Raw genomic sequence first — 27,947 nt, 5'->3', positions numbered from 1 at the left:
GTGAAAAAGAAAACTACCACGTGGGAAGAAACACAGCCTGCAAGGCCTCCTGTGAGAGAGGCACAGGCTTTATCCCTCCCTCTATATATAGCTATCCTCTGCTGGGTTCGGCAGAGGGAGAGACCTCCCTCAGAGTGGAGGCTGATGCACTTGAGCCACTCCACTAATTATATGCAGTCAGTGAATGACTTTTAATTGGGCTCCTCTGGGTTTCTAATTTAGTTATTCCTTGGCATGTGCCAGCTCCTTGTGAGGCTGGACTTTACAGCAGCTCTTGAAATAAATTCCATCTGCATTCAGCAGCCTATCTACCGTTTGCAAGTGATTGCAGGTTGGGCAGTCCAGGCTCTAGCAAAGATGGGGAGGTGGGAAAGCATCTTCTCAGCACTCTCCTCGGACAAAGAGCTTTCTAGAGCCACCAGTATTGGGGGTAGAAGTGGGAGGGCAGCCAGCAGCCTTGTAAGTGCTCTGCCACAGCAGCAGTCCCGCTGCACCCCTTGTGTGCTTTGCCTTTACATGCCTTTTGCAACCTGCCTTCTTACAGGCAGGCTGGGGCCTGTGTTCCAGTGTTGGACAGTGGCTAATCCGCAGGTGGATGCCTCTGGTTGACTTTTTTTTTTCCTAGGTTTTTCAGGTGGCTGATAGGGTCTGAGTTGCAGGAGAAGGGGTTTCTATTGGATGTGAGGGCTGTCAGGTGCACCCAGGAAAAGCCAGTTCTGTCTCGCCTTGCCTATCGTTCTCCCCATCTGTTCTACATTGGGACTAGCAAAGGGGGTAGGTCACAGCAGGCCAGAACATGTGGGAGCCGAATGCTGGCCCACAGGGCAGTCTTCCCTGGACATTGTTGGGGCGAATGGTAGACTTCATCCCAAGGGAGATTGTGGCCACTGGCTGAGGGGTGCAGGTTGCAGCTGGGGCCTGTTGCATTCCCTTCTGCCTGTTTAACCAGGGATTTTCCTACGAAGTGAACTGATGCTAATAAACAAGCCAGCCTAGAGCCCAGGGCAAATCTTCCCCAGGAATGGGCCCTGCCTCTGCTCTGCTGGAGCCAAATCGGGGCACTTGAAGCTTTGGCAGTGAATATGGGTCTAGGTGAACTCAAGCACTCTCTGCTGGGGGATGCCAGGCCTCTTGCCTCAGCCAGAGCCAAAATATCAGTCTCAGCCCCAGCACTTTATCAGCTGGAAAAGATTTCAGCCTCCCTCTGGAAGGTGTAGTGTGAGAGCAGGAGGCTGCATGCCACGGGTGATTGTGGGTGGGCACCACTGCATCAAGTGGCTGACGGTGTTTGCTGCGTTTCCATTGCACTGCCAGGGCTCTGTGGAAGCTGTCAGCACAGGCCTCGCCTTGCCCTGGATGTTACTTGTGTGAAACAAAACCTGAGTTTGTTTTTTGTATTTTAGTTTTATTTTTATATTGATTACTGGGAAAGCGCATGTTTCAACCACATAGTACCATCCAATCATCAGGGTTATTCAGGCTCTTTCAGAATCAGTGGCCCTCTCTTGCCATCTGGGTTTCTGTTTTGACTGGTTGTGTTGACAAGCTCGGGTGAATGGGGGATGTCCCCTGCCTCCATCTCAGACAGCAGCATTGGGCCAGTGGCTTGAAAATTGATCGTTTCACTGCCTGTTTGGTTCAGCTCACTCTGATGCAGGTGGCAGCTCTTACATGCAAAGAAACTAGCACATGCAAAGGGAAAAGCTAGAGGGATTAAACTGATTGCCTGGAAAACAGGAAAGAGAAAGGAGGCTGGGGTTGGAGGTGATTAGAGTTGCAGGAAGCAAAAGGGTGGGAACAGCTGGAGATGCAGAGTGAGGTGAGGTTTGACCTCTTTCAGTTATCATTCATGTGTCAGCAATAGCTTTTACTCTGGCCTTTAGATGAATGCTTGCCCAAATCTTCAGAGCAAGATTTGGGTCTTGCTGACTCTTCCCTCTTGAGTGACATGCTCCTGTTCCTCTCTGCCTCCCTCCAACATCCTCATCCATGTCTCGGAGGTGCGGCTGGCCTTTGAACCTGGGCGGCCTAATGCCAAGGCATCGGGTGATGTTGCTCCTCTGAAGTTGGCCTCCACTGATCCCGGCCGAGATGAAGCCATGAGGTTAGGTGAGCTAACTCCCTTGGGTCTAGCTTCCATTGAGCCAGGTCGGCTTGGAGCTGAGACCTCTGCTGAGATGGTGCGCCGGGGATTTGTTTCCCTGGATGTGGTTCGGCCTGAAGCCTGGACTTTGGGTGTGATGGCCTCTTTGAGTCGCACATCCATGCAGCCAGGCTGGCGTGACAATGGGACCTTGGGTTGCAAGGTTCCTCTGTGCTTTGCCTCTTTAGAGCCAGGCTGGTGCGAGACTGGTACCACTGGAGAGGTAGCTCCCGAGAGTCGCACATCCATGGAGCCAGGTTGGCGTGACAGAGGGATCTTGGGTGTAGTGACTCTTTTGTAACAATCTTCCTCTTCCTCAGGGGGCATTTTAGCTGAGGGTCTGTGGAGCTGGAGGTCTCTGTTAGATGCTCGACTGTTCTTATCGGAAGTTTCCTTTGCTGCTTCCTGGTGTGATTCCAGTTCTTGGGGCTGAGAGTGACACACATGTTGTGATAGGTTTAACTTTGGCCCTGTGGCTACACTGGGTGAATGGGACCTGACTGGCTGGTTGGGAGATGTGAATGGCAGAGATGGTACAGGAATGCTGCTGTACAGTCCCTTCAGATTCACACTTGAGACCCACTGTGGAAGGGCTGGCTCACTGTCCAGCTCTTCCCCTGCCAGACTGCTGTCCTGGAGCACCTATCTCTTCCTGGGCTGGGTGATGAGTAGCCCCATCCGTGCACTAATGCTGCTCCACTGGGTTGTTGCAATGGGTGCATCTTGAGGACAAGATGCTTCAGCTTAAGTGCTGTCCAGGGCTGGTTTGTCTGGTCCCCTCATTGTCTTATGCAGCATCAGAGAGATCAGCATCAGTACTGCAAAGTTAACCCTGGAGAAATGGGCCGTCTGGCCTCTGGGGTTCAAGAAGAGCTTCTAGTCCCTGGTGGAAGCCAGGCCTGATTTTTGTCTCCCTCCTTCTAGGAGTGTCGGCTAGTACACCTGGCATGCCTTACTTTTCCTGTGGTGGGTCACGGGGGCCCCAATGCCTCCCCTCTGACTGGGGAGCAGACTGATTCATTGGGGCCTCTGTTAAAGGGGAGGGTTGATGAGTCCTTTTCTATGAGGTTAACTGCAGCACTGATGCTAGTATCACATATGTTTCTTGGGACAGTGATGGGAGCAGACAGATCAACCCTGGGCAGAGCATGGGCTACAGGGCAAGAGTTAGTTTTCCAGCTAAGCAAAGAGCTGGCACTTGACTCTGTGGGCTGGGGCTGGGACCAGGACCCAGGCCCTCTGGGGCCTTTCCAGAGTTTAAGGCTGCTTCAGGGTCTTGAGCAAACTTGGCTCCTTTCTGGACAGCTCCCACACTAGCACTGCATGGCTTGCTACAGTGAGGAGCTGTGGCTTGTGAGTGCCCCTGGCTGGTCTCACCTTGGCACTGCATGGACAGCACCAAGCCGTCACAGAAGCACTCTGTGCTGTGGCTGCACACAGCTGCCTGGGCACCACAGTGGGAAGCAAGCCCAGCACCTGATGAATGGGGAGGAGGAGGGAGGTGTTGGGGTGGGGAGGGTGAAGGCTGGCACCTCCCAGCAGTTAGGCCATTGGTTACCAAAGTGGGATGGGAACAGAGCCGTGCTGCAGCGCTATGTGCAAAGTTTGGCTCTTGCTACAGGGTGAGGCTGTAGCAGGAATTTGCTTCTAACTCTCCTAGGGAGGAGAGGAGCAGCCTTCCCATCTTGGCAAACCAGCACTTGGCCTTTCAAAGCCAAGTGTCCTCTCTCTGCCCAGCGGGCCCAGACCAGTGGAGTTGGGTAGCACTTGACTGGGACTGGAAAAGGCCTGCATGAGGGCCCTGGGACTGTACATGTGCTGCTCCAACAGCTCGGGGACCTGGGTGCCCCAAGTTCAGCCAGGGCAGGCACCCATGAAGATTATGCTTTACAGGGGAAGATTCAATGCCAGGTTGTGGCCTCTCTGCTTTTCAGTTGTCCAGCCTCAGCCCGAGAAGCTTCTTGGGTAAAGACCCAGCCAGCAGCAGCCAGTCCCTGTGGAAGGGGGTGCCCTACCTTGCCAGTGATCTCTGGGAGGAGGCCGTTGCAGGCATTAGTCAGTGCCTTGGACTTGTACACCCAGTCAGTGAGACGTGAGGCTGCAGCGACCGAGCGAGAGGTCAGGTTCAGTTTGACTGGGGGAATCTTCAGAGGCATATCCCAGGTTCCCATAAACGTGCCCCAGGGGGAAGCCTGTGGGGGGAAGCAGAGAGTGAGGCCTCTGGCAGCAGAGCCCCGGGGCTTCCTTTCTAGCCAGATCAGCCCTATCTGCCCTGGGACCAGCGGTGAGAGCTGTGTGAGAGCTTCCTGCACCCTCCCTGGGGACGTCCAGCCAGTGAGATCACAGAGGGACAGGAACAGCCCAAGTCCCAGCTCTGCCTCTGGCTCTGAACACCATCCTTGGGACAACTGAGAGGGGAGGCTGCTGGGTCCACCCTCCAAAGGGGCTGTGGTGTGGGATCTTGCCCACCTGAGGAGAGGGCCCCTTGTAGCAGATACAATGCCTGAGGGAGGGAGGGAGGGTGCTGCATGAAGCCAGGTGCACCCCAGCTCAGGGTTAGGGACCACCTTCCCTGCACAGGAGAGCAGAGGGCCAAGAAGTAGCACCCCTGTCACATGCATGTCCCCTTAGACTGCAAGCACAGAGCACTGCAGGCAGCAGGGAGGGACGGCCTGGACTTTTAGCTTATTTAACTGGAATGAGGAGCTGGACACTGGGAGGCTCTGCACCCCCAGACCAGCCTGGCTCGGGCACCGCTGCCCTGCAGAGCTCCCCTGGGACCGCACAGGCTGGGCCCAGCCTGGATGCCATGAGGACGAGCCCCAGCGAAGGGAGCGCTTGGTTACTCACCTGCTTCCTGTGGCTCCCAGCCCCAAACTGAAAACTAGTTAAGCAAGAAGCAGCCGCCCAGACGCCTCACCTTGGAGCGTGGCACGGTGGGGAGCAGGTGCCCTCTGTCATCGGTTATAAACTGCGTGTGGCCTTCCCGTGCACCGGGGTGCTGAGGGCAGAAGGCAAACAGAGCGGGCGCTGCTTTAACCCACCTGTGTGCAGCGAGAGGCGCGGGCAGAGGGACCCTCGGCGCTGGCTGCCACGCGCTGGGGGCAGGAGTGGCATCTTCGAGGAGCCGGGCTCCGTGTGAGCCGGGCACGCAGGGCCCCGACTGCAGCTGCGGAGCCGTCCCCAGCGGGCTCCTGCCGAGGCCAGCGGTGCTGGAGGCCGGTTTCCGCTCCCCAGCTCCTTTGTGCCGCCTTGTTGCCACGTCCCTCCCTTGGGGTAGCTCTCCTGTCACCGGTTAATGGGGGGGGGGGGGGGGGGGAGCCTCTGCCCTGGGCTGGGGCCAGGCCGAGCCCTACCTGCTTCGGGAGCCGGGGGAGGGCCCAGTTCTGCAGGTTCCGGGCAGTGAAGGCGTCTTCGTACTGTGGAGGAAGGGAGGGAGCTGGGACCGGAGCCGGCTGGGACAGGGGATCCCTGCCTCGCGCCCTGCCCGCCGAGGGCCGGGGCCGGGGCCGGGGCCGGGGCCGGGGGGGGCCGCGCTCACCTGCCCCGCGCGGTAGCTGGTTGCCATGCCGCCGCCGCTACTGTGCGTTCTGTTGACACCCGTCTCCCAGCAACCGGCCTCGCCGCCAGCCAATGGGGACGCAGCCTGCGCTCTCCGCCTCCTCCCAGCGGTGCGCGGGTTTCGAGAGTTTGGGCGGGCCTGGAGAGCTGGGGGGCAACACGGGCACCCTGCTGGCTCGCATCAGCTCCTTGTCGCCTGTCACCCCAGGTCCTTTTCTGCAGAGCTGCTGCCCAGCGCGTCAGCCCCCAGCCTGCACCGGTGCACGGGATAGTTCCCTCCTCAGTGCAGGACTGCACTTGTCCTTGAACCTCGTGAGATTTCTTTTGGCCCGATCCTCCAAAGTGTCTAGGCCACTCTGAATCCCTCCAACATACCTGGTACTCCACCCATCCCCATTCCTGTCCCCACCCCTGTTTCCATCCCAGCTCAAGGCCTCCCTGCCCAGGCCTGAGTCTCCCTCCTGGACGGACCTGAATGTCGCCCTGTGGGCCCCTCCATCCAGCCTGGCCCTGCTACCTGTTCAGCCTGGAGCAGGTGGATGAAGGAGGGCAGGACCATGGGGCGCAGGTAGGGGCCCAGGAGCTCAGCGATGCTGAGGAGACATCTGCAGAGGCCTCTGCTTCCTGCCACCCACACATCCCCTTCCCAGCGAGCAGAGGGTGGCTGCAAGCCTTGACTCCCTCCTGTTTAACAGCCCTGCTCCCCGGTGAAGCTGAGAGCCCTGAATTCAAAGCTGCCTCCGCCTCTTGCTGGGCAGACCACATGCATGTGTACGCTAGAGAGGTGCCAGCTGGCACGAAGCAAATCCCCTGCACTGGGGAAATGGATTAATTTGCAAGGATAATTAAAGAAGCTGGATTCATGCACAGGGCTGTATTTTTAGCTCCGTGTTGTTGCTTTATGGGTCAGCTTGTGGCTCCCCTGCTAACAAGCTTAATAATTAATGCTTTGGGTTAAATCCCACGTGCACTGGTGCGGGCCCGTGCCCTCCCTCAAGAGCACAGATGCCACACAAGGAGCTGAGGTTGGTACAGCCTGCGTTCCCTCCTCTGCCCCTCATGCCAGGGGGTGTAGGCATTGATCCCCTGGGGCACAGCTCTTACCCTTTACCCATGTAACTGGAGCAGTGTTTCTGGCACAGACAGTTTGTGATTCTATCGCCCGTGTGAACTGATGTGTGAGTGTCCACATGGCTACTGCATGCAGTCAGCTGCACGAGGGCCTGAGTGCAAGCTGTGGGTGGAGGGAGGGGCAGTGGCAGCCCTCTCCTGTCTTAGCCATGTGGTGAGACCACTCATCCAGGGACTAGCAGACCCAGGTTCTGAGCCCTCCTCACCCAGAGCCAGCATTACCCAGATGTGCCTGCACGGTGCTCCAGCCTCCAGGGCACAGGTTGGGCATCATGCAGGGCCTTCTCCAGCCGTGCTTCTGGAAATGGCCCCTGAGCAGCTGGGAGAGGGAGATGTGCAGGGAAGGATAAAGTGTAGGAGCTGGAAGGTGTTTGTTTGCAGAGATGGATGTTCCTCTAGGACCCTTGGGGTCCAACCTGGACCTTTGCTCCCGGTGGGGTGGAGAGTGGCAGTGGCTCAGCCCCAGCAAGAGCTATGATTAGGAGTCTGGGTAATGCCTGGCTGGTGGTTGGAGTGCTGTGCTGGGAAGTCAGACAGACATGGCCTCACCCAGGCAGGGAGAGTCTCTTGCTTCTTGGGTGAGTGTCCCAACTGCTCAGCCTCAGGGCTAAAGCATGCGAGGGCCCTGCTCCCCCTGTGCCAAGCCAGTAGGTCATGGATGCTTGTCTGCCTGCAGCAGGTGCTACAGGTGTCGCTGGCATGGCAGGAGAGTGGCCCTTGGGGCATGCAGGAGTAACAGACTTGTGGCCCTGATGCTTGGAGCTCCAGCCACCCGCACAGCAGGGACTGGGCCTGCGCCGCACCTTGCTCCTGCCTATCTCAGCAGTGTGGGAGGGGCAGACCCATGACAGGGCAAAGGCCCCGGGTGCCTGTGGGGTGTGTGCTGGGCTGAGTGCTCACCTGGGTGGTGCAGCACCGGCTCGTTACACCCAACAGCTTGTCTACCTGCAGCTCGGCACCGGGACTGCAGCTTATCAGTGTGATTTTGGCTATGCCCCCACAGCTGTCACCCCCAAAGTTGCCCACTGCCAGGGGCTGGAGTCAAACTGCAGGGCAGTGCCCACTGCATGCAGAGCAGCAGCAGCAGGCAGGGCGCATGGTGGGCAGTGGCTCAAGGTGAGGGAAGGGGAAGGTGAGGGGATTTTAGGCCTGCCCAGAATTAAGCTCCAATATCTGTAGCCCTTACACAAGATGTGGGGGCTTCTGGCCCCCCAAAGCAAACAGCTTCCCCTGTCAGGAGTGGGGGGGATGCAGGTCCAGGCCTGTGCCAACGTGCTTGGACAAGGCCATTAAGCACTGGGAAAGGAAAGGAGCGTGCATCAATAAGGGATTCTGGCAGGGGCATGGAGCAGAGGACCCCCGCTACTCCCCTAGGCAGCAGGAGGAACTGGGCACTGAAGCAGGCATCAGGGTGGCAAAGCACTCCCTGCAGAGCCTCCCTCCTGGTGAGGGCAGGGAGCAGGATAAGAGGTCGGGGAGGCTGCAGCAGGGTGGTGCTTTCTAACCTGGGGGAGCAGTGACACCCTGTGGTCGCACGGGCCAGCTGCAGCCCCCAGAGTTGGAGGTGACATTTCTGCCTCCTCCAGCGCGGCTCTCAGATGCTGCAGGGCACAAGCCAGAGCAGGATCAGGGCTGGGGCCCATGGGTGATGGGCACTGGGTTCCTGCACTTCTGGGATCCTAGGTTGCTGGTACCTCATGGCCCATCTCTCTGGGCTGTGTCTCTGTGCTGCTGCCAGGCTGGGCAGGGATGTCACCAGCAGCACCTGGGACTTATAAGAACACAAGAACTGCCAGGTCCTGGGCTGGACCCTAGGTCCATCTTGCCCAGTGTCCCGTGTCACACAGCGGCAGAGAGCAGATGCTGGAAGTGAGAGTGACCAGGGTTTTTTCCCCAATGTTCCTCTCCCACGTGCAGCCTCCAGCATTTAAGGTCTGGGATGGTCTGATTCAGAGACTGTACCTCTAACTTCCAGGCTCAATAGCTGCTGATGCCCCTTTCCCCCAAAGATTTGCCCAATTCCTTTTAGGATCTCAGCAGACTCTCAGCTCCCACCGCATCTGGTGGGAATGAGCTCCTCAGCTGAATTACAGGCCTGGTGAAAAAGAACTTCTTGTTGTTAGCTTTGAACTTTGTACCCAGCAGTCAGCAGGCGGTCCGCAGCAGCAAGGAGGCAGTACTCTGGAAGCCCCTGCTGCTGTTTCAGGTGACCGAGGAACCACTGACAGAGAAGGTGTCTAGGGGCTCAGCTCTTCTGCCTGCCGGAGGGTCCCCCACACATCTGGGTCCTCCATGCCGACCTCCAGCAACCCCAGAGAGCACAGATTTGCAGTTGTCACCTGCCCACGGTAACCCCAAAGGGCCCTGGCCCCCCGCTCCACAGAAAACCTCCCCCACTCCTCATAAAGGAGCCAAGAAGGCACAGCCCCTGGTTTGCATTTTGCATCGTTCAGTAGAGGAATGAAACGGGCCCCACAAAGGAGATTCCTGGGGGAGGTGGGAGGGGAAGTTCCCTGGCAGCCGGGGGGTGGTGCGAGGATCCCAGCGCTCAGCCTGTGTTCAGTGCTGTGTCTGGGAACAGGCCCCGGGGCGGTGGGCGGTGGGCAAAGGGTCAGGGTCTCCCTCTTTCCCAGTCCCACTAACTCCCCTGCCAGCTTTCCTGCTCCACACGGTACCCCCAGCTGTGCTGAACCCTGCCCCTCCTGGCTTCCCCCTCTGGAGCACCCCGGAGCTGGGGTCTGCCCCCTGCCCTGCCATGGGGGCGCTCCCCACCCCCCCCCCCCCCCACACACACACATTTCCGCGGCTGGGCTCTGCCCTGAGAACATGCAGCACTTGGGCGGGAAGTGAAAGTGAAAGGAGCTGTGAGTGAAGCAGGGACATGGTGACTTCTGCGCTTGTCCCTTCCGTCCAGTCCTGAGGTTTTGGCCTGAGCTGAGCCAGGGGGTCTCGTTCCCCTTGGGGCCAGCTCTGATTCAGCCGGCAGAGTCTCCCAAAGGGCTGGAGGGGTGAGTAGGATGCCAGGCTCGGCTCTCTGTTGGGCCAGATCTGTGGAGGAGGCTGTGGCTGTGGGCCCAGTCCTTAGTGCACATGGGAGCTGTGCAGGGTTGGGCATCTGCAGCCTGGAGTGGCCCTGCTTAGGGCTGGGGGCTCAGAGGGATGGGTGATCAAACAGCTGGAAACAGGCAGGGCCAAACTCAGAGGTTGGCAGCTCCAGCAGCAGAACCCAAGGGTTCGCAGGCTGGCAGGATGGTAGTGCAGAGCACGGACCAGGCTCACGACCGCCCCTTGTTGTGTGGCCAGGTCGAGCTCTGCCCTGTGCTCCTGCAGCTCACCAGACTGCCTGAATCTGGGGCCTCACCTCCTCCAGGCTGTGGGCTCTCGTCTCAGCTGTGCTAGAGAGGCCCTTGTAAGCCCCCTATGTGTACTTGCCAAGTGGGGTGGCCCACACGAGGATGCCTGTTTGCCTTTGTCAGCACTGCGCACTGCCCTGCTCTAGGGCCAGTGCTTTCCCTATGAACCTTTTGCATCTCACCGTGGGCTCGTTGGGATGGGTTAGGCAGGCAGAAAACGACAGCTCCAGGTCTCCTGTACACGAGCTGTTATACTTCAAAGCCAGAAACTCTGATCTCTGGTGAGTCTGGCTCAGCCCCCTGGATCTGCAAAGCCGGCGTGACCAGGAGGTGCAAAATTCACCCATGCTAGAGCAACTGCTTGGTGCACAGTGAGCCCCCAGGGGTGTGGGGGGTGGGGGACATGCCAGGCCTGGGGCACTGTCCCAGGGAGGGAAGCCTGAACAGAGAAACCTGGGGGGTCTGGGTGGTACAGGCTTGTCAGCTCCCCTGCATGGTACAGCGTATCCCAGGTCAGGCAGGTACACGAACCAGTGCTGCAGTCATAAACCTTTTTCCCTGATGCCCGGTGCCCTGTGCTGAAGAACGCAGCTTTGTCTTCAGAGGGTTGTTGGTCGCTGCGACTAACCACAGGCGGGAAAGCAGGGCTGGAAGCCTGGGTGGGACTGCAGGGTGATACTGCTTGCTGTATGCAGAGTAAACGGGCCAAGGGCTAGGATCAGAGGGGAAGAATATTTGTTCCCCTGCTGTGATGAGTAGGGGCAGGAGCCCCAAGAGCCACGGGAGAGCAGGAGAGGACAGTCAGCTTGTCCTGTTCCCAGGCAGCCCTGATCCTTGCAGAGGCTGATGTGGCATGGAGCAGCCTGGTTCCATAGTTTCTCTTTCTTTGAGAGTGTGTGTTGTGTATGTTGTGAGGAGACCAAGCTTGTGAGACACCAGCACAGACTGGTGGATTCATTTCCCATCTTCTGGGATTAAGAGAGGCTGCCTGACATGGCAATGGCTGACTTTAGGGAGAGCACAATCCCTTGTGTGTCCTGTCACTAACTTAGATGATGACTCCCCTGTGGAGATGAATGAGCTGGTCTCGCAGGGTCTCTGAAGTTGCAGGGCAAGGTCCTCCCTCCTCAGATGTCCCTGGCAAACCTCTGGCTGACTTCAAAGAGGCCAGCATGGCACCAGGAGCAAAGTTAGGATCATGCCTAAGCTGGAGATGGAAGCAGATTCAGGGGCTCTGTCTCACCCCCTGCTCCTTCCCCCTCTTCCCCTAGGACTTCCAGAGGCACACAGCGCTGAGGGACTGAAATGGCTTCTGACCAAAGACGCATAGTGAGCGAAGGTGAGTGTTACTGGAGCTCTTGAAACAGATTTAACTCCATGCAGCGAGAGACTGTGTGGCCGGCCTGTTCTTGAGAGCACCTGCAGGCAAGGGCTGGGGATGGAGCGTTTCAGAGTCCTCACTCCCGCGCCAGCGCTATAACCTACAGCGTCTCCTACGGGAGAGCCAGGGCAGGCACAAGCTCCCGTAGCTACAGTTCCCGTGCTGGTCCCAGAAGCCCACCGGCAGGGAAGAGCTGGAATTGGAGTAGCTGGGAGCTCTGGGACAAGGATGGTGGGTGGTTTTGAGTGGGCAGGAGTTGTACCTCCCTGTAGTCCCATCCTGTCTAATTGCTGGTCTTCTCCACAGGTGATGTCACAGCCTTCAGTGTATACCTGCACAACTACACTGCCGGCGAGCTGAGGCGGCTGAGTGAATACTTCCTCCCAGATTTAGTCTACATCATTGAGAACGATGTTCGCGCTGTGCTGCAGGAGCTTTCCAGCAGAGAGGTCCTCATGGCGTGGCAGGCCCAGGTACGCTGCCTTCATCCTCCAAGCAGAGCTTCGAGAAGCTCCTAGGTGCAGCTCTGCAGGGCACAGGCATTCTCACTGCACAGCCCTGCCCCTTGTTGGGCCAAGGCACATGATCCAGGGAGAAGTAACGACCAAGACCTCCCAGTAAACCTGAACAGGGTTTATACAGTAGAGAAGTGAGCAAGGAAGCTGGAGTGGGATGGCTCATGTATTTACAAGTCCTTGTGAACACACGCGTTTGTATGCACCCTCCTGCACCCTCTAACCCATGCATCAACTCATGCATCTGGATAGAAAGATGGCTGGATTGTCAGGCTCAACAGGTAGTAATCAATGGCTCAATGTCTAGTTAGCAGCCGGTATCAAGGGGGTGCCCCAGGGTTGAGTCCTGGGGTTGGTTTTGTTCAATATCTTCATTAATAACCTGGAAGATAGCATAGAGTACATGTGGCGGGCCAGTAGGGGGAGCTCCTGCATTGAGCCTCCCACCTCACCACGCCTGTCCACCTGCCGGACTCCACGTGTCCCTCCAGGGGCACTTAAGCCCTGGCAGACCCCCTTTCAAGCCCCACCGCAGATTCCGGGGGTAATGTATGCTGCCACCACCCTGAGAAGGGACTGTCTGGGGCCTGTGTCCTCGGGGAAACACAGGCCTAATAGTCCTACAGGTACTCGACCCAATACAAGAACGTGGGGCTCCTCCCCAAGACAGGAGCCAAAAAGGATAGTCTCCCCTAGTCAGCTGACCCAAGGGGCCTCCTAAGCATAATCAAACTCACCCCTCAATAAGTCTCCTACACCAGTCACAAAGGAGAACTTTATTGGTTACAGAGGGTAGGGTTAGACTAGGGTCCAGGGTAGAGCAATATCAGAGAAATCCCATAGAGCAAACTCCTGTGGCTGGGTAGCCTTTGATCTCGCATCTGAGTTACTGCAAGCTATATATCTAGTTGGATCTCAGGTAGCTTACTCACAAGTATCATCCTGAGGCAGGTGGAGATTCCCTCTGGAGGCAGCTGGTTCCTTGATCAAGAGTTTTGAGAGAGCAAGTTTCAGATGGTACAGCTCTTCTCTGTCTCTGAGTCTCCCTCATGGCTGCTGCCCCTCCTCCTGGGCAGTCCTTAACTTATATAGCCCTTGTGACCTCATTTACCTGGTCCAATGGAGGCCAGCACCTGTTGACAGTGAGCCAACCAATTTGAAATACATCACTAGTTTGCCGGGCAGACTCTAGCCCTCCAGGAAGGAAGCCCCTCACCCAGGTGTGTGATGCCAGTCATGTAGGCAGAAGGAGCAGGTTTCCCCTCTCCCTCAGGAATGTGTCCAGCTCAGGTTATCCAAAGAGATAGGGTAAGGATGTGTCTCTCTGCTGGGCTCATCCTTATCAAATTGTCATAGAGCGGTGACTTTGGGGAGAGAAACAAAGGTGGCTTTCTGCCACAGTGCACACTTGGCAAGTTCGTAGATGACACCAAGCTGGGCGGAGGAGTAGATATGCTGGAGGGGAGGGCTAGGATTCAGAGTGACCTAGACTAATTAGAAGATTTGGCCAAAAGAAATCTCATGAGGTTCAACAAACGCAAATGCAAAGTCCTGCACTTAGGATGGAAAAATCCCATCCACTACAGCCTGGAGAACCAACTGGCTAAGCAGCAGCTCTGTAGAAAAGGATCTTGGGGTGACAGTGAACATTAAGTTAAATATGAGCCAGCAGTGTGCCCTTGTTGCCATGAAGGCTAACGGGTTCCTGGGCTGCATTGGTAGGAGCATTGCCAGCAGATCAAGGGAACTGATTATTCCCCTCTCTTCAGCACTGGTGAGGCCACATCTGGAGTCCTGTGTCCAGTTGTGGGCCTCCCACTACAGAAAGGATGTGAACAAGTTGGAGAGAGTCCAGCAGAGGGCAATAGCAATGGTTCAGGGGCTGGGAGATATGACTTGTGAGGAGAGCCTGAGGGAATTGGACTTATTTAGTCTGGAGAAGAGAAGACTGAGGAGGGATTTAATAGCAGCCTTTAACTCCTTGAAGTGCGGCTGCAAAGAGGATGGAGCTGGACTGTTCCCAGTGGTGGCAGATGACAGAACAAGGAACAATGGGCTCAAGCTGCAGCAAGGGAAGTTTATGTTGGATATTAGGAGAAACTTTCTCACTAGGAGGGTAATAGTTTCATAGTTTCATAGTTGGTAGGGTCGGAAGGGACCTGAGCAAATCATCAAGTCCAACCCCCTGCCATGGGCAGGAAATGATTCTGGGGTCAAAAGACCCCAGCTAGGTGGCTGTCTAGCCTCCTTTTGAAGACCCCCAGGGTGGGGGTGAGCAACACTTCCCTTGTAAGTTGGTTTTAGCTCCAAGCCGCCCTGACTGTGAAGTAGTGCCTCCTGATGTCTAGCCTGAATCTACTCTCTGTCAACTTATGGCTGCTGTTCCTTGTTACCCCTGATAGTGCCCAGGGGAACAGGGACTCTCCCATTGCCTGCTGGTCCTCCTTGGCAAGTTTATAGGTGGCCACCAGATCCCCTCTCAGCCTTCTCTTGTGGAGGCTGAACAGGTTCAGGTCCCGTAACCTCTCCTCGTAGGGCCTACCCTGCTGCCCCCTGATTATGCGGGTGGCCCTTCTCTGGACCCTCTCAATGCTGGCCACATCCCTCCTGAAGTGCGGCGCCCAGAACTGGACGCAGTACTCCAACTGCGGCCTGACCAGTGTCGCGTAGATGGGGAGGATCACCTCCTTGGACCTGCTCGAGATGCATCTGTGTATGCACGACAAGGTGCGGTTGGCCTTCCTGACCACATCCCCACACTGTCGGTCCATGTTCATTGTGGCATCAATAATGACTCCAAGATCCCTTTCTGTCTCTGCACTGATGAGAAGGGAGTTCCCCAGCCTGTAGGTCTGCTGCTGGTTCTTCCTCCCCAGGTGCAGTACCCTGCACTTGTCAGTATTAAATCCCATCCTATTCTCATCTGCCCACCCCTGTAACCTGTCCAGATCTAGTTGTAGCCTGTCCCTCTCCTCCAGCATGCTCACTTCTCCCCACATCTTAGTGTCATCTGTGAATTTGAACAAGGTGCTTTTCACCCCCTCGTCCAAGTCACTGATGAAGATATTGAACAGTGCGGGCCCGAGGACCGAGTCCTGGGGGACCCCACTGCCCACATCCCTCCAGGTCAAAAATGACCGTCTACCACCACTCTCTGGGTGCAGCCCTCCAGCCAATTTGCAATCCATTTGACTGTTTAGGTGTCAACGCCACAGATGCCTAATTTTTTAATGAGAATGGGGTGAGAGACAGTGTCAAAGGCCTTCGTAAACTCCAGAAAGACTACATCCACTGCGACACCTATGTCCAAGGATCTTATGACCTGGTCACAGAAGGCCACCAGGTTGGTCTGACAGGACCTGCCTCTAATGAACCCATGTTGGTTGCCCCTAAGCATAACCTCCTCTGCTGGCCCCTTGCAGATGTCCTCCTGGATAATTTTCTCAAACAGCTTCCCCAGGACCGAGGCAAGACTAACGGGTCTATAGTTTCCTGGGTCCTCCTTCCTCCCTTTTTTGAAAATGGGGACCACTTTGGCCTTTTTCCAGTCATCAGGCACCTCACCAGAGCGGCATGAGTGCTCATAAAGCCATGCCAGGGGTCCCACAATGACCTCTGCCAATTCCCTCAGCACCCTGGGGTGGAGATCATCAGGACCTGCTGATTTGAACACATCTAGTCTCTCCAGAAGTTCCCTGACTAGGTCCTCACTGATAATAATAATATCACTGATAATAATAGTAATAAAGCACTGGAACAGGTTACCCAGAGAGGTGGTGGAGTCTCCATTCCTGGAGGTTTTTAAGATGCATCTAGACAAAGCCTTGGCGGGGATGATGTAGGTGGGGCTGGTCCTGCTTTAAGCAGGGGGTTGGGCAAGATGTGACCTCCTGAGGTCCCTTCCCACCTTCATTATTTATGACTCTATGAACCCCTCATGGTCTCTCTTGGTTTCTGTAGGCAGTAGTGGTAGCCAGTAGCAGTAGCAGTAGCCAGTGTCCTCTGCCCTCGTCAGCCGTTTGGTCTGTCTGGGTGGTCACGTCACTGGTGGTCAGAGGGGGCTGTGGCTAGATCACATACCTTAGCCCAGGGGCAGGCAATTATTTCAGGTAGAGGGCCACTTACCAAGTTTTGGAAAGTTGTTGAGGGCTGCATGGGTAGCTCCACCCCTTGACAGGAGCTCCGCCTGCTGCTCACCATCTTGTGACCAGATGTCCCACTCCCTAACCCCTGACTTTTGCCATCAGAAGTCCCATCCTTTGGCCTGGAAGTACTCCTTTCAGCAAGGGGTTTTGCCATCTTGGAAGCAGAAAAATACCGAATTATATTCTAAAAAGTGAGCAGCTACAACATTCATTAATTTGATTTCAAAACATATTTTTGTTCTGATTTACATGTGTTTGTGTAGTGTACGCAGAGGTGATTGCACAATAGCTTAAAATGAAGTCTTACTTTTGTATATTGTGGGGGGTACATATAGGTTTGTGGGGGCTGTGGGTATGTGGGGTGTGTGGGTGTGTCTATGGGGGTGGATAGGTGTTGGGGGTGTTGGTGTGGGGTGAGGGAGCATGTGGGTGTGTGTGTGGATATGTAGGGTGTGGGTAGGTATGGGGTTTGTGAGGGAATGTGTGTGGGGGTCTGTATGTATGGCAGTGTAAGGGGGGTGTGGGTGCATGTGTATGGGGGGGTGTGTGTGGGACTCACCCTGTAAACACACACACACACACACCCCCGGGGTACCGGTGTGGCCCCATGCTCTCCGGCCATGCAGCCAGGAGCAGTGCAGGGGCAGGAAGACAGGAAAATGGCTAGGGGTGGAGCAGGGCTGGGCTGCTCTGTCTTGCTGCCTGCTCCCCCTGGGTCCTACTGCCCCGGCTTCTGTCTTTGACAGGCAACTAGGAGCAAATAAATATTAATTTAGTATTTTAATGGGCCCTGCAGGCTGGATAGAATGGCATGGCAAGCCAGATCCGGCCCGCGGGCTGTATTTTGCCTGCCCCTGCCTTAACCTGTCCATCCAGGTTGGCAAATTACCCATGTTCTGAGTTAACACTAAGTCCACATCCTGAGCTGGCCAGGAGAGGGTGCTGTAAGAGCGAGATCCTCCCATCACTGCTCCTGAGAACTGAAATGCACTAGTCCTCCACATGCACTGGTCTGGAGAAGGCAGGCTGGGGAGGGTGAGTGGTGATCTGCACGGGATGGTACCCCCAGCTTAGGCAGGGAGGTCAACTACAGGGACGGTTGCTTTGAAAATGTGGCCCTTGGGAACGTGTTGTGGTCCTGTGTCTGATTTCTGTGTCTCTGTTAGAGACAACCCCGCTTCTGATTCCTCCTCTCCTGGGTTCTTCCTCTCTTTCAGAGCTACGCTGCCTGGGAGAAGGACCATGATGCTGCCAGTGCTGCAGAGAAGCTGGTGGCTGATCTTCTGGCTCAGGGCCAGGACGCAGGGCTGGGACTCTGGAAATGCCTCTATGCACTGCAGAGCCGGTGGTCGCACCCTAACCTCCATGGGATGGTGGATGAAATCCTTGAGAATGGTAGCTACATCTCTCACAGAGAAGGGGGCCTGGAACTGGGACATCCCAGAGACCTATGACTGAGAAAGGGACCCCCGTTTGGGATGGGCAAGTGCCTGGAAAGGGAAAAAGCAGCAGCCCCTGGAGCATAGTGATGAACACAAAAAGCGACACCAGGTCAGCAGTGCAGAGTGCAGGTGCTGTGCCCTGAGTCAGCCACACCATGTCATTGCCATGCAGAGGTGGGAGCCGGCAGTAGCATAATTGAGTAGCATAACCTGCCTTTGTGGAGAGGGATGCAAAAATAACTGCAGCTGCTGATCATGGTGGTTGATGCTGCTGCTGCAATTGGTACTGTGGCACTTGGATCTGTCCTGGGCATCATGTGGCCGTCGGGGTGCAGAGCTGCCTGGCTGTGCCTCTGGGAGCCGGCACTATGAGCTTGGTGATGATGACCTTGGCTTGGTTATCCAGGAGCTCCCAAGACCTCCATCGTGCTGGATGTGAGACAGGGTTCAGGTGTGTTACGTATATGGAGGGTTACAGCAGTGACCTTGTGATGTTAAGTCAGCAGCTTTCAGATCAGTAAAGCAACTGTTAAGTCTGTCTCTGTAAAAGGCCCCTGGTCCTGCTAACAGCATCCTGGCACTCTCTCCCTCTCTCTCTCTCTGCAGGCCACAACCTGCTAAACGAAATTCTCTTGAATGAATATGGCTATGTCCTGGACCCGGAGCTGACAGGTATGGTGATGGTACACCCTGTACAGCTCTGTGGTGGTGCCTCGTCCCTTGTCCTGCTGCCAACAGACTGAGCCATGCTGGCCCTGTGTGTGTGGAAGGGGGTGGGGGGGTGCATTGGTGATTGACCTAAGAAAACTTCAGGAGTGATTCAGCTTAAAGGGAGCACCATCGTGTTGGGGTGCCCCGTGAGGGGAGGGTCCCCGACCCTGCTGCTGTCTCCCCTTCACTCTGCAGGCTGCCCCCTTCCTTCTGCAGGGAGACCCGTGGCTGCTGAGCCCATTCTGCACCGCGTTGCACAGACTGGAATAGGAACCAGGATGGTCTCCTGTGGGTGCTCAGGGCAGGTCCCAGTGGACACCAGTGGGTGTCATGATCTGGCTTGGAGCAGGAAAGGAGCTCAGGCAGTGGAGATCAGAGCAGCTCTATCTACCCATCCCTCCAAGCCAGGGGGGCAGGAGAAAAGGAGCTTCTCTCTCAAGCCAAGTTGAAGTGGGAAAGAGCAGGAAAGAGGGAGGAAAGAAATGGCATAGAAATCAGAGACTCAGGAAAGCCAGTCCAGCAGGGACACCCAGAGGTCACATCTAGTCCAATCCCCTGCTCAAGGCAGCTTTAACCCCTTGCAAACTGTCCCAGACAGGTGCTTGTCTAACTCAGGCCTAAAACTCCACAAACAACCCTGTGGCACAGATACAAGGCACACAGCCCAGGAAGACTGAAAGCACCCTACCCTGCCTTGGAAAAGTGGGGGACAAGGGCACCGTCAGTGTCCCACCACTGCCAGGTCTGTTAAATCCACTTGGGAGATCCCAGGCAGAGGCCACCCACTCTACAGAGGACGGTACCCCCTAGTCTACACCAATCTGACCATGGGGGGAAATTTCTTCCTGACCCCAAATATGGCATTGGTCTGGCCCTGAGCAGAAGGCAGGACCCCTGAGCCAAAGACACAGCAGGGTTACAGGGGACTTCATGGTGCACACTAGGGCTCTGCCTGGTGTTTCTGACTCCATTTCCCTGTTGCAGCTTGCCAGGAAGCACACAAAGCCCAGCTCCATGAGATGACAGGAGATCTGAAGGAAAACGCAGCCCCAGGGCTCTCACAAGGACCGCAAAGCTTCCCCATCTCCAGCCGCTATGTGGAGATAAAGGTGATCTCAGACAGGGACTTCAAGAAGCAGATTCACCACGAGCATGAGGCGCTGGCAGCAGCTGGGGAGCTGAATGAGTATCGTCTCCAGAGGAGAACAAGGACAGCGCTGGAGCGCATCACACCCGATCGGCTCTTCCGCTGGTGCCCCCGGTCCCGGCGCGTGCCCCTCTCTGTCATGGTGAGCGGGGTGGCCGGCGTGGGCAAGACCACGCTGGTGCAGAAGTTTGTCTTTGACTGGGCCACAGGCAAGCACTACCAGAAATTCACCTTCGTTTTCTTCTTCAAGTTCCGGGACCTGGCGGAGGAGAAGGTGAGTCTGGAATCGCTGCTCTGTAAAACGTACCCGAGGCTCCGAGCACAGCTTGGGAAAGTGCTGGGAGACCCAGAGAAGCTGCTTTTCATCTTTGATGGCTTGGATGAGAGTAAAGGGGGCTTGAAGTTAACTGGAAGTGGGTCCGACGAGCTGTGCAGGACGCTGGGAGATATAAAACCAGCCTGGGTGCTCGTTGCCAGCCTGCTGAGACAGACTTTGCTGAAAGGGTGCTCTGTGCTACTAACCAGCCGTCCCCAAAATCTGGCCAGCTTGGGGACAGGAGTCTTCCAGAGAGTGGCCAGTATTGTGGGCTTCCTTGCGAAAGAGAGGGAGCGGTACTTCTCCATGTTCTTTGTAGATGAGAAAGTTTCCCAGGAGGCATTCAGGTATGTGAGGGACAGCCAGGTCCTGTACACGCTGTGCTACAACCCTTCCTACTGCTGGATCACGTGCACAGCACTGAAGCCCTGCTTCGCAACCAGGGACGGGAAACCACCTCCAGCCCCAAAAACAGTGACCCAGCTCTTTGTGTGCTACATCACCCACATCTTGGCCAACCACAGCCTGGAGCAGCCGAAGCTTCAAGTGATGCGAGATGCCTTGACGCAGGTTGGCTGGCTGGCAGGCTACGGCATCACAAACCGCATCCTCGTCTTTGATGACAACTACATGCAGGCCTTCAATGTGAAGTTCTACCCATTCCTTACGGGCTTCCTGGCGGAGAACCCTAAAAGCCAGGCCCCTTCCCCGGTGACCTACTCCTTCCTTCACCTCACGGTGCAGGAGTTTCTTGCTGCCCTTGTGTACTACCTGGATTACAACAAGGACAACTTAGCGGACATGCTGGCTAGGGCCAGAGCTTGCAAAGAAGGGACATACGATATCTTTCTTCGCTTCTTGGCTGGGCTCTCCCACCCTGCCACCAGGGCTCCCTTGGAGAGATTCCTGGGGAAACTGTCTGCAGACGCAGCTCATCATGTCATCATGTGGCTCAGTGAGTTCAACTGCCAGGCGGTGCAGAGCTCAGCAGGGCCCGTGGGGCAGAGGAAGCTGATGAATGAGTTCACTTTGCTCTTTGAGTCCCGGAACAGGCAGCTGGTGTGTGATGTGCTCGGCCTCAGTGTCTGCCTGGACTTCACCAAGTTCCACCTCATGCTGGTGGATTGCACAGTTCTTGGTTACATCTTGAGCTGCTGTGAGGAGGTGGAGCGCCTTACCCTTAATGCCTGCTTCATCCAGGACACGGGCCTGGAGCAGCTCGGACCCGAGCTGCACAAGGTCAGGGAGCTCAGGTAGGAAGAGGGATCAGATGTGAAAGGTAGACTGTAGGTGATGTGAGCTATCCAGGCTCGTAGCTGCGCTCTCGGGTAGAAGGGTTCCTGAGCAGCTGATGCATGCAGAGGTTGCTATGTGCTGTAGTACACTCTGTCTTAGTCATCTTTCACCTCCTTCACTTGTTGACCACTTTGGAAGCTGGATCCTTTGATGGACCAGTACCTGGTCCTCAAGTATTTGCTTGTTCAGACTTCCACAGATGTCTCCATCCTGGGAGTGCCCTAACCACTTGCTCTGGGGCTCAAAGGAGGGAGCATGGCACCCCTGGGCAGGTAAGTGTGCAGGGCAGGTGGAAATAGACTCTCAGCTGGGTGCTAGTGCCAAGAACTGCAGCCACAGAGAAATCATAGAGATCATAGAAAATTAGGGGTAGAAGGGCCCTCCATACGTAGGCTGTGGCTGATGAAGGCAAATAGGATCAAGCCCTGCCTTTGTATTGGCTCTGAGGCCCATTTATGGGCCCAAGGTGCCGGCGAATGCTTTCCTAGCAGTCACATACTGTGCTGGGTAGCAGCTCCTGGCTTCAAGTCAGAGCAGGCTTCACTGCAGAGCTCTCCTGTGCACGTAGGACTCAGATCCACTGGCCCTGTGCAGGCTGAGCTCTGTGGCAATCAGTCAGAGGTGGGTGACAGGCCACACTGGGCAGCCCGGGCAGCCAGTGCCTCTCCAGAACAGAACATCCCCTGGTGTGCAAGGGCCAGCTGAGGCTGACTGAACTCACCCTCCACCCTCCTGTTGCAAAGAAGAGTTTGGGTGGTCCCAGTCAGGTCATTCCTGTCCCCTAAGCCTCTGCTTCCCCCTCTGAGCAGCTACCTGGCAGGGTACTCAGCTTTGCCACGTGTTGCCAGTGAGGCGCTGAGCCCTCAGAGAGGAGGTGAAGAATTGCACATGGCCACACTGAGCTCTCTCATAAGACACCCTGTCCAAGGCTTGGCCCCTGCACACTGTGCTGTGCCATATGGTGTCCTCCAGCCCAGTGTCTACTCTTGAGGACTTGGCGCCCAGCTGGCCAAGCCACAGAGGTTCCCTAGAAATCACAGAAATCATAGAGCTATTGGGCTGGAGGGAACTTCCACAGGTCACATCTAGTCCAACCCCTGCCTGAGGCAGGATCAGCCCTGTCCAAGCCATCCCAGACAAATCCATAATCTAGCCTGTTAAAAAAATCTGCTACCAAACCTGACACAGCAGAAGACATCACACCCAAACCTGTCCCAGGAAAAATAGCAGGACCACAGTGGCCAATGTCTTGCTTTTGTGAAAGGTTGTTAATATGTACTCAAAAGATACCAGGTAGAGGCCACACCACCTGCTACAAGAGGAAGGCAACCCCCCCTGCAGTGCATACCAATCTGACCATGGGGTAAAACTCCTTCCTGACCCCAAATCTGGCATCCGTCTGACCCTGAGTGGAGGGGCAAGACACCCTAGCCAAAAGCCTCTGGCTTTAAGTCCCAGCAGAAGCATTGGCATAGCCCAGTCCCCATCCCCAGCATCAGCTTCAGTCATCACCCAATGTTACTGAGGAAGGCTTAAAGAAAAAAAAATGCTCCTGATGTAGTGGTAGAGGCGGGATGCAGGGAATTGGGATTCCCTCCCAGCCCCAGCAGAGCGCAGATGCCTGAGAAACCCCCATGGTAGCATACAGGCATCACTGTGCCTGGATCATCCCCGACCAGTGTCCTCCACCCTCTTCTTGAACACTTCCAGTGATGGAGGGTCCACCCCTTCCCTGGGCATCTATCCCACTGCTCTGACAGTGTCAGAGTGATGCTGCAGTGGGCTGTAGGGTGTCTCTAGCTGTGGTGGTGTAGCTGAGGGCTTACAGAGGGTGTGGGGACAGCAAGGCGGTGGCTCAGGAACACCTGTGAGGGGCATGAGAAAGGCTGGGAGAAACTCAGTGGGGAGCCAGGGAGGGAGAGACCCAGAGGATGTGGGAGAAAGTCAAGGCAAGAGGGTGCTGTGGGGCAGGGAGGAGGGCTGGGGGGAAGCTCGAAGGGGCATAGGAGGCATATGAGGTGGAGAAGTAGGTTCCTTCCCTATGGACAGAGCAGGGAGGCCGGGGGATTGGAGTAGGCGGCCACGGGCTGGAGGAGGGGGCAGTAGGTTGGGCAGGGAGAGTGCGGGGTGGTGCCGGAGCCAGTAGAGAAGTCGGTGCATGTCCCGCAAACAGCAGGACAGCCAGTGCCTCGTGTGCCTTTCCTAACCAGAGCGGTGGCCCATCTGTCCCATGCTGTCCTCTTTTATTTCTTCCGCAGCCTCGTGGATAATGACCTGAAGGATCCTTCAATGAAGGTGATTTGTGGTGCTCTGAAGCGGCCAGATTGCAGGATGGAGGCTTTGAGGTAGCCGTGTGGGTGCTGGGGGGTGATCCAGAATTTCTGAAGTGGCTCTGAGGAGGGTCTTTGGGCCTGGGGCAGCCAACTCGCAGTGTGAAGCTGGTTGTCTTGTCTCGGGACTTTGACTCATGCTTAAGGATCTCTGCAGGAACGGGCCTGCCCAGGCCTCAGCTAGGAGACCTACTGTGGGGAGCCAGGACGCTGCGGGATGCCAGGAGCTGGCAGGATCCCACTGCACCAGGGTCAGACCAGCACCATGGTCCTGGGAGGTCTGACCAAGACCCTTCTGAGCACCCATGGTCATTGATCTCTTGTCTGCCCACTCCCTGTGCAAGGGACCAGGGTGTGGGCAGTCAGGGTGGGTCACCTGTGATGCAAAGGCTGGTCCAGAAGCTGGGATTGTGGTTGGGGAAGTGGAGCCAGGAGCACAGAGACAAGGTGGGGATTAGGTGAGGAGCTCAGAGCAGGCTGGGTCTGTGCCCAGACAGCTTGCTGCCTCTGCTCTGCGCCTGCGCAGACAGGTCGCCCACCCTTGGGGATGACTCGGCCAACTCCAGCTGGGACTAGGGCTGAATCTCCTCCAGCTGGGCCTGGGCGCTCATTATACTCTGCCTGCTGTGGTCCCCATGCCTTGAGGTGTTTGAGCATCTTTCTGGCTTAGAGGCCTGTAGGGGATTCCTCATCCCAGGCTGGTTCTTGGTACGGCTCATCCTTGATCCTCTCCACCTGCCGAAGCCAAGGGCACTCTTAGACAAGGCAGGAGCTGAACCTACTTCTGCTCTTTGCTGCCTGGAGACTGGACATGAACATGTGGAGCCTGCCTCTTGCCCCCCACAAGTGTTTGTTGCTGGAACGAGTCTGTGCAGAGTCCCCTTTGCGACTACTGCCTTGGGTTGGTGTCCTGCTAGGGGCCAGCTGCAGGCTGGGCTCCCAGGAGTGGTGTGGGTGGACCTGCAGGGCTTGGCCCTTGCTGAGTGCAAGGCTGGTGTCACCATCTGCCTTACCCCCATACTGTCACCTCCATGACTTCCCTGCTGGTGTCCTTCATTCTCATTGTCTCCTCCCAAATGGCTGGATGACTGCATCTCTCCCATTGTTTCTGTCTCCCTCCTCCCTCTGCCTCAGTCTCTTATGGCTCCTTTTCCCTCTGCTCTGCTCTCTTGCTGCCTGTGCATCCCCTTCCTGGCTGTGCTGTTTGTCCTCTTTCTCTCTCCTTGTATTCAGCTGTCTCCCTCTCTCCCCTCTACACGCTATCTAGCCTCAAGGACAATGCCTTCACCAGTGACTGCTGTGAAGACCTGGCCTTTGCTCTTAAGGAGAACCAGAGCCTGTTGAGCCTTGACCTTGGAAAAAACAAAGTGCTGGACAGTGGCCTTTCCTACCTGTGCCAGGCGTTTGAGGACCCACACTGCAGGATGCAGAAGTTGCTGTAAGTATCAGCCTGGTGGTGACCCCTTTCCCGGTGTGTCAGAAAGTTGTTAATCCTGTTAGAGATTTTGGGCCAGCTCTTGTTCCACTGATGTGGTGCCTAAGTGTACTTGGGTATGTGAATCAGCTCCTGCTGCGCCCTGCCTGAGTCCCTGCAGACCAGTCAGTGGGGAAGGGGTGGGTCCTCTCTCCCTGCAGCTCTTTGGGACTTAGGCTTAAGGCTGAGATGGGGACCTGACACATATGTAGGTGCATAAAGCTTTTAAAGGGATTCGAGCAGGGTGGAATATGATCATCCTTCAGTGCCTAGCAGGTATAATACAATGTAGCTGTTAGAGCTCAGCTGTCCAGGCTCTCCATCCATGTCCTTTCACAAGTAACAGGACCTTCTGTGCTCACATGGCCTGCCCCTTCCCTGGGGGAGGAGAGAGGTGACGTTCCTCCCCTCCGCCACACCTCTTATTCAGACCAGGCAGGGTGCAGGGTCAGCCATTTGCTGCCTCATGCTGCTCTCAATCCCAGCCCAGTGGGTCCTGCATCCATGTCCCAACCATGGCCCAGGAGGAGTGTGGTTGGGGCAATTGTGATCCTCTATCTCTCAGAGGCCAGCTGGCTGTGGCATGGGAAAGGCACCTAGGCACACTGATAATGATCGTTCAGAGCACCAGTGGGTTGCTGATTGAGAAGAATCAATGAGGGCTGGAAGGGACCTCAAGAGGTCACATCTACTCCGGCCCCTGCTCAAAGCAGGACTGTCCCCAGCTGTAGCATCCCAGCCATGGGGTTGTCCACCTGCATCTTAAAACACCTTAAGAAGCCCAGTGATGGGCCCCTGTTAATGTGGCTCATCCCTCCTGCCCTAGCTATAGACACATTCAATCTGCCTGACTGTGAAATCAGTAGGGAGAGCAAGACTCAGGGGGAAGGGAAAGGGAAAGGGGAGCAGAGGGAGTCAAAGGGACATGAGCTAGGGAGAGGAGATGCACAGAGAGACAAAAGCAGACAGATGTATAGGAGCCCCTGTCACCGCTGCATGCAAGCTTTTCTCTAACCTACATGTCCAACGCTCTCCTGCAGCCTCCAGGGAACTGGTTTATCCAACTTCTCCTGCCAGATACTGTCCTGTGCTCTGGCCACGAATACTAGCCTGCAGCACCTGAACCTGAGTTCCAATATGTTCACGGATGAATGCGCTGAAGAGATGAGGCAACTTATCCTGACCTGCCCCTACCTCAAGGAGATCAGGTGAGGCACCTTCTGCACCTCAGACACCAGGGACCTTTGGTCTCTCCCTGTCCTAGTTTAATGGTCCCTTTTGTGATGCGGATCTGATGAGTAAGGTGAGCTTAGGTTGAAGGAAGTGTAATGGGGAGCTGGCTGCCAGGTGAAGAATAGGATATGGAGTCTCTGCTGCTAACTGGTTGAACCTGCAGGTCTGGTGGGTCTGAAAGGAGTTGAAGCTCTAGCTGTAAGGGCCAGGTTGCACTATAAAATCATCCCATGTGTTTTCCTTGAAAGCCAGGCCCAGGAGTTTGAACCAATATCCCTGCTCCCTTTTAGCAGACCTCAGCTCATCCCTCCCCCTTCACTGGGGTCTGGCTCTCTGGGTTTTCAGGGCAAGGAATGTGTTGGTGATTCTGAACCAACGATAACAGGGAGGAATGATGACTCCTGTAGTGTAGGGTTGTCCAGCTTCTGCGCGGCTGCAGCCTGCACCTATTGCTGCCACCCTGTTAACTGCAGTGCCTCATCACCACCTCTTCTGCAGGCTGCAGCACCCCACCACCATGGGAGCAGCAGGAATCGAAAGCTGGAAGTGGGAGTGGGATCTCAGAGACCCTGGCAGCCCAGAAGGAGGGAGGCAGGGGGCAATGGCAGCAGCAGGCAATGGAGAGAGGCAGCAACAGTCACAGGAGCGGTGCCTGGACCCAGGGGGGAAAGTGTGGGAAGCCAAGGAAATGAGGGCAGGAGCCCAAGGTTTAACTTCCATGGGCCGCACATGAAACTGCCAAATCTTGTAGCTCGAGGCCCTCACTAACATCTGCAGTACTGACTGATCATTCAGAGCGCTGGTATGGCTCCTGGGTTATTAGCTGGACATCTCTGCTGTCATGAAACCCAGGTGTCCGCCATGGTGATGTGCCCCCCACACAGCAACACAGCATGCACAAGAAACCAGATCTTGTAGAGATGAAAGAATCCTATATGTGGGGGTGGATCGCAGCAGACAGGTATCCACACTGAGACTGGTATCCATGTCTCTGTGGCCCTGATACCAGTCCCCAGAGCAGCATGATGGAGCTACGGCCCAGCAGCATGCCCGGTTGGGAGGGGAGTTACCAGAGTACACCTGGGGCTTTCCCTTTGTCTTCTAGGCTGGGCTTCTGTGACTTTACCCCAGCGATGGAAGAAAATCTGAAAAAGCTTGCAGTTGAAGGGGTGAAGATTTCCTTTTAAAGTGCACCGTGTTGGGCAGCAGGACAGTGTTTTCCCCTCAGTGACAGCAGGGCTGGTCAGACAGATGAACCTGGGGATGTCTGCTGCAGTGATTCATGAGCAGTCATGGGGCCTAATGGGAAGCTGCAGACAAGTACTGTTCCCTCCGGCACTGCCTTGCCCCTGCCCCAAGAAGGAGAAATGTGCCTCTGAATGGATCAGAGCTTGATTCGTACCGGTTTGAATCATACTGGCTCTGGGCTTGTTTGCCTAGAGCTCCACATTGGTTTAGCCCGTAAGCCCACCTCACATGGCTGTGCTGTCTTTGGTGATGGCCGAAGATCTGCAGAATCTTTCTGCTCCTACATTGCATGAAGGAGTTGCACTTGATCAGTGGCTTTGACTTCTTGGTGATGCTTTTCTCCTTGGCCACTGCTGGCTTCGTAATCACGGGTCTCAGCCATCAGTACCTTTTGAGACACTACGTTCACAATGATCATTGGCAGAGATCCTGTACAGTGCATCCCAGCAGTGATTCTGAATCTTCATGGGCATTCTTCATGGACGTTTTAGAGCTGATAATAAAGATTTTCTAAAGTCAGA

The 27,947-nt window shown here is 55.8% G+C and overlaps 2 protein-coding genes across 4 annotated transcripts; one reads left to right on the top strand and one right to left on the bottom strand.

Moving 5' to 3' along the window:
- Positions 1 to 134: 134 nt before the first annotated feature.
- Positions 135 to 5,742, bottom strand: CFAP126 (cilia and flagella associated protein 126). Of its 2 annotated transcripts, XM_006274466.4 has the most exons (5): positions 5,685 to 5,742; positions 5,500 to 5,562; positions 5,064 to 5,144; positions 4,159 to 4,335; positions 135 to 2,572 (listed from the first exon to the last, which is right to left on the bottom strand). In XM_006274466.4, the coding sequence occupies exons 1-5, from the start codon at positions 5,709 to 5,711 to the stop codon at positions 1,904 to 1,906; spliced, it is 1,017 nt and encodes a 338-aa protein (XP_006274528.2). In that variant the 5' UTR covers positions 5,712 to 5,742; the 3' UTR covers positions 135 to 1,903. The 2 variants fall into 2 exon arrangements, with proteins under 2 accessions (XP_006274528.2, XP_059574719.1); XM_059718736.1 differs by lacking the exons at positions 5,500 to 5,562; positions 5,685 to 5,742 and having other exon boundaries at positions 4,994 to 5,071.
- LOC102576564 (NACHT, LRR and PYD domains-containing protein 3) lies at positions 5,693 to 27,947 on the top strand. 2 transcript variants are annotated; one of them, XM_019488617.2, is made up of 10 exons: positions 5,693 to 9,183; positions 11,460 to 11,527; positions 11,876 to 12,042; positions 17,447 to 17,624; positions 18,278 to 18,343; positions 19,367 to 21,098; positions 23,400 to 23,486; positions 24,739 to 24,909; positions 25,986 to 26,153; positions 27,284 to 27,947. In XM_019488617.2, exons 2-10 carry the CDS (start codon positions 11,494 to 11,496, stop codon positions 27,363 to 27,365), a joined length of 2,685 nt encoding a protein of 894 aa, XP_019344162.1. In that variant the 5' UTR covers positions 5,693 to 9,183; positions 11,460 to 11,493; the 3' UTR covers positions 27,366 to 27,947. The 2 variants fall into 2 exon arrangements, with proteins under 2 accessions (XP_019344162.1, XP_019344163.1); XM_019488618.2 differs by lacking the exon at positions 5,693 to 9,183 and adding an exon at positions 9,190 to 9,843.

The sequence above is a fragment of the Alligator mississippiensis genome, chromosome 15 (genome assembly GCF_030867095.1).
Source record: "Alligator mississippiensis isolate rAllMis1 chromosome 15, rAllMis1, whole genome shotgun sequence".
NCBI lineage: Eukaryota > Metazoa > Chordata > Crocodylia > Alligatoridae > Alligator > Alligator mississippiensis.
Note: the sequence above shows the minus strand (reverse complement) of the source record. Positions and strands in the feature narration are given on the sequence as shown.

What these genes read in the sequence shown, in the direction of transcription:
- CFAP126 (XM_006274466.4), bottom strand. Translation starts at nt 5,711, where the DNA reads ATGGCAACCAGCTACCGCGCGGGGCAG. An exon ending in CCAGCTACCGCGCGGGGCAG is followed by an intron (nt 5,563 to 5,684) that starts GTGAGCGCGGCC and finishes CTTCCTCCACAG; the next exon opens with TACGAAGACGCCTTCACTGC. An exon ending in TCCCCCGGCTCCCGAAGCAG is followed by an intron (nt 5,145 to 5,499) that starts GTAGGGCTCGGC and finishes TTCTGCCCTCAG; the next exon opens with CACCCCGGTGCACGGGAAGG.
- LOC102576564 (XM_019488617.2), top strand. Translation starts at nt 11,494, where the DNA reads ATGGCTTCTGACCAAAGACGCATAGTGAGCGAAG. An exon ending in GGATGAAATCCTTGAGAATG is followed by an intron (nt 17,625 to 18,277) that starts GTAGCTACATCT and finishes CTCTCTCTGCAG; the next exon opens with GCCACAACCTGCTAAACGAA. An exon ending in CACAAGGTCAGGGAGCTCAG is followed by an intron (nt 21,099 to 23,399) that starts GTAGGAAGAGGG and finishes TTTCTTCCGCAG; the next exon opens with CCTCGTGGATAATGACCTGA.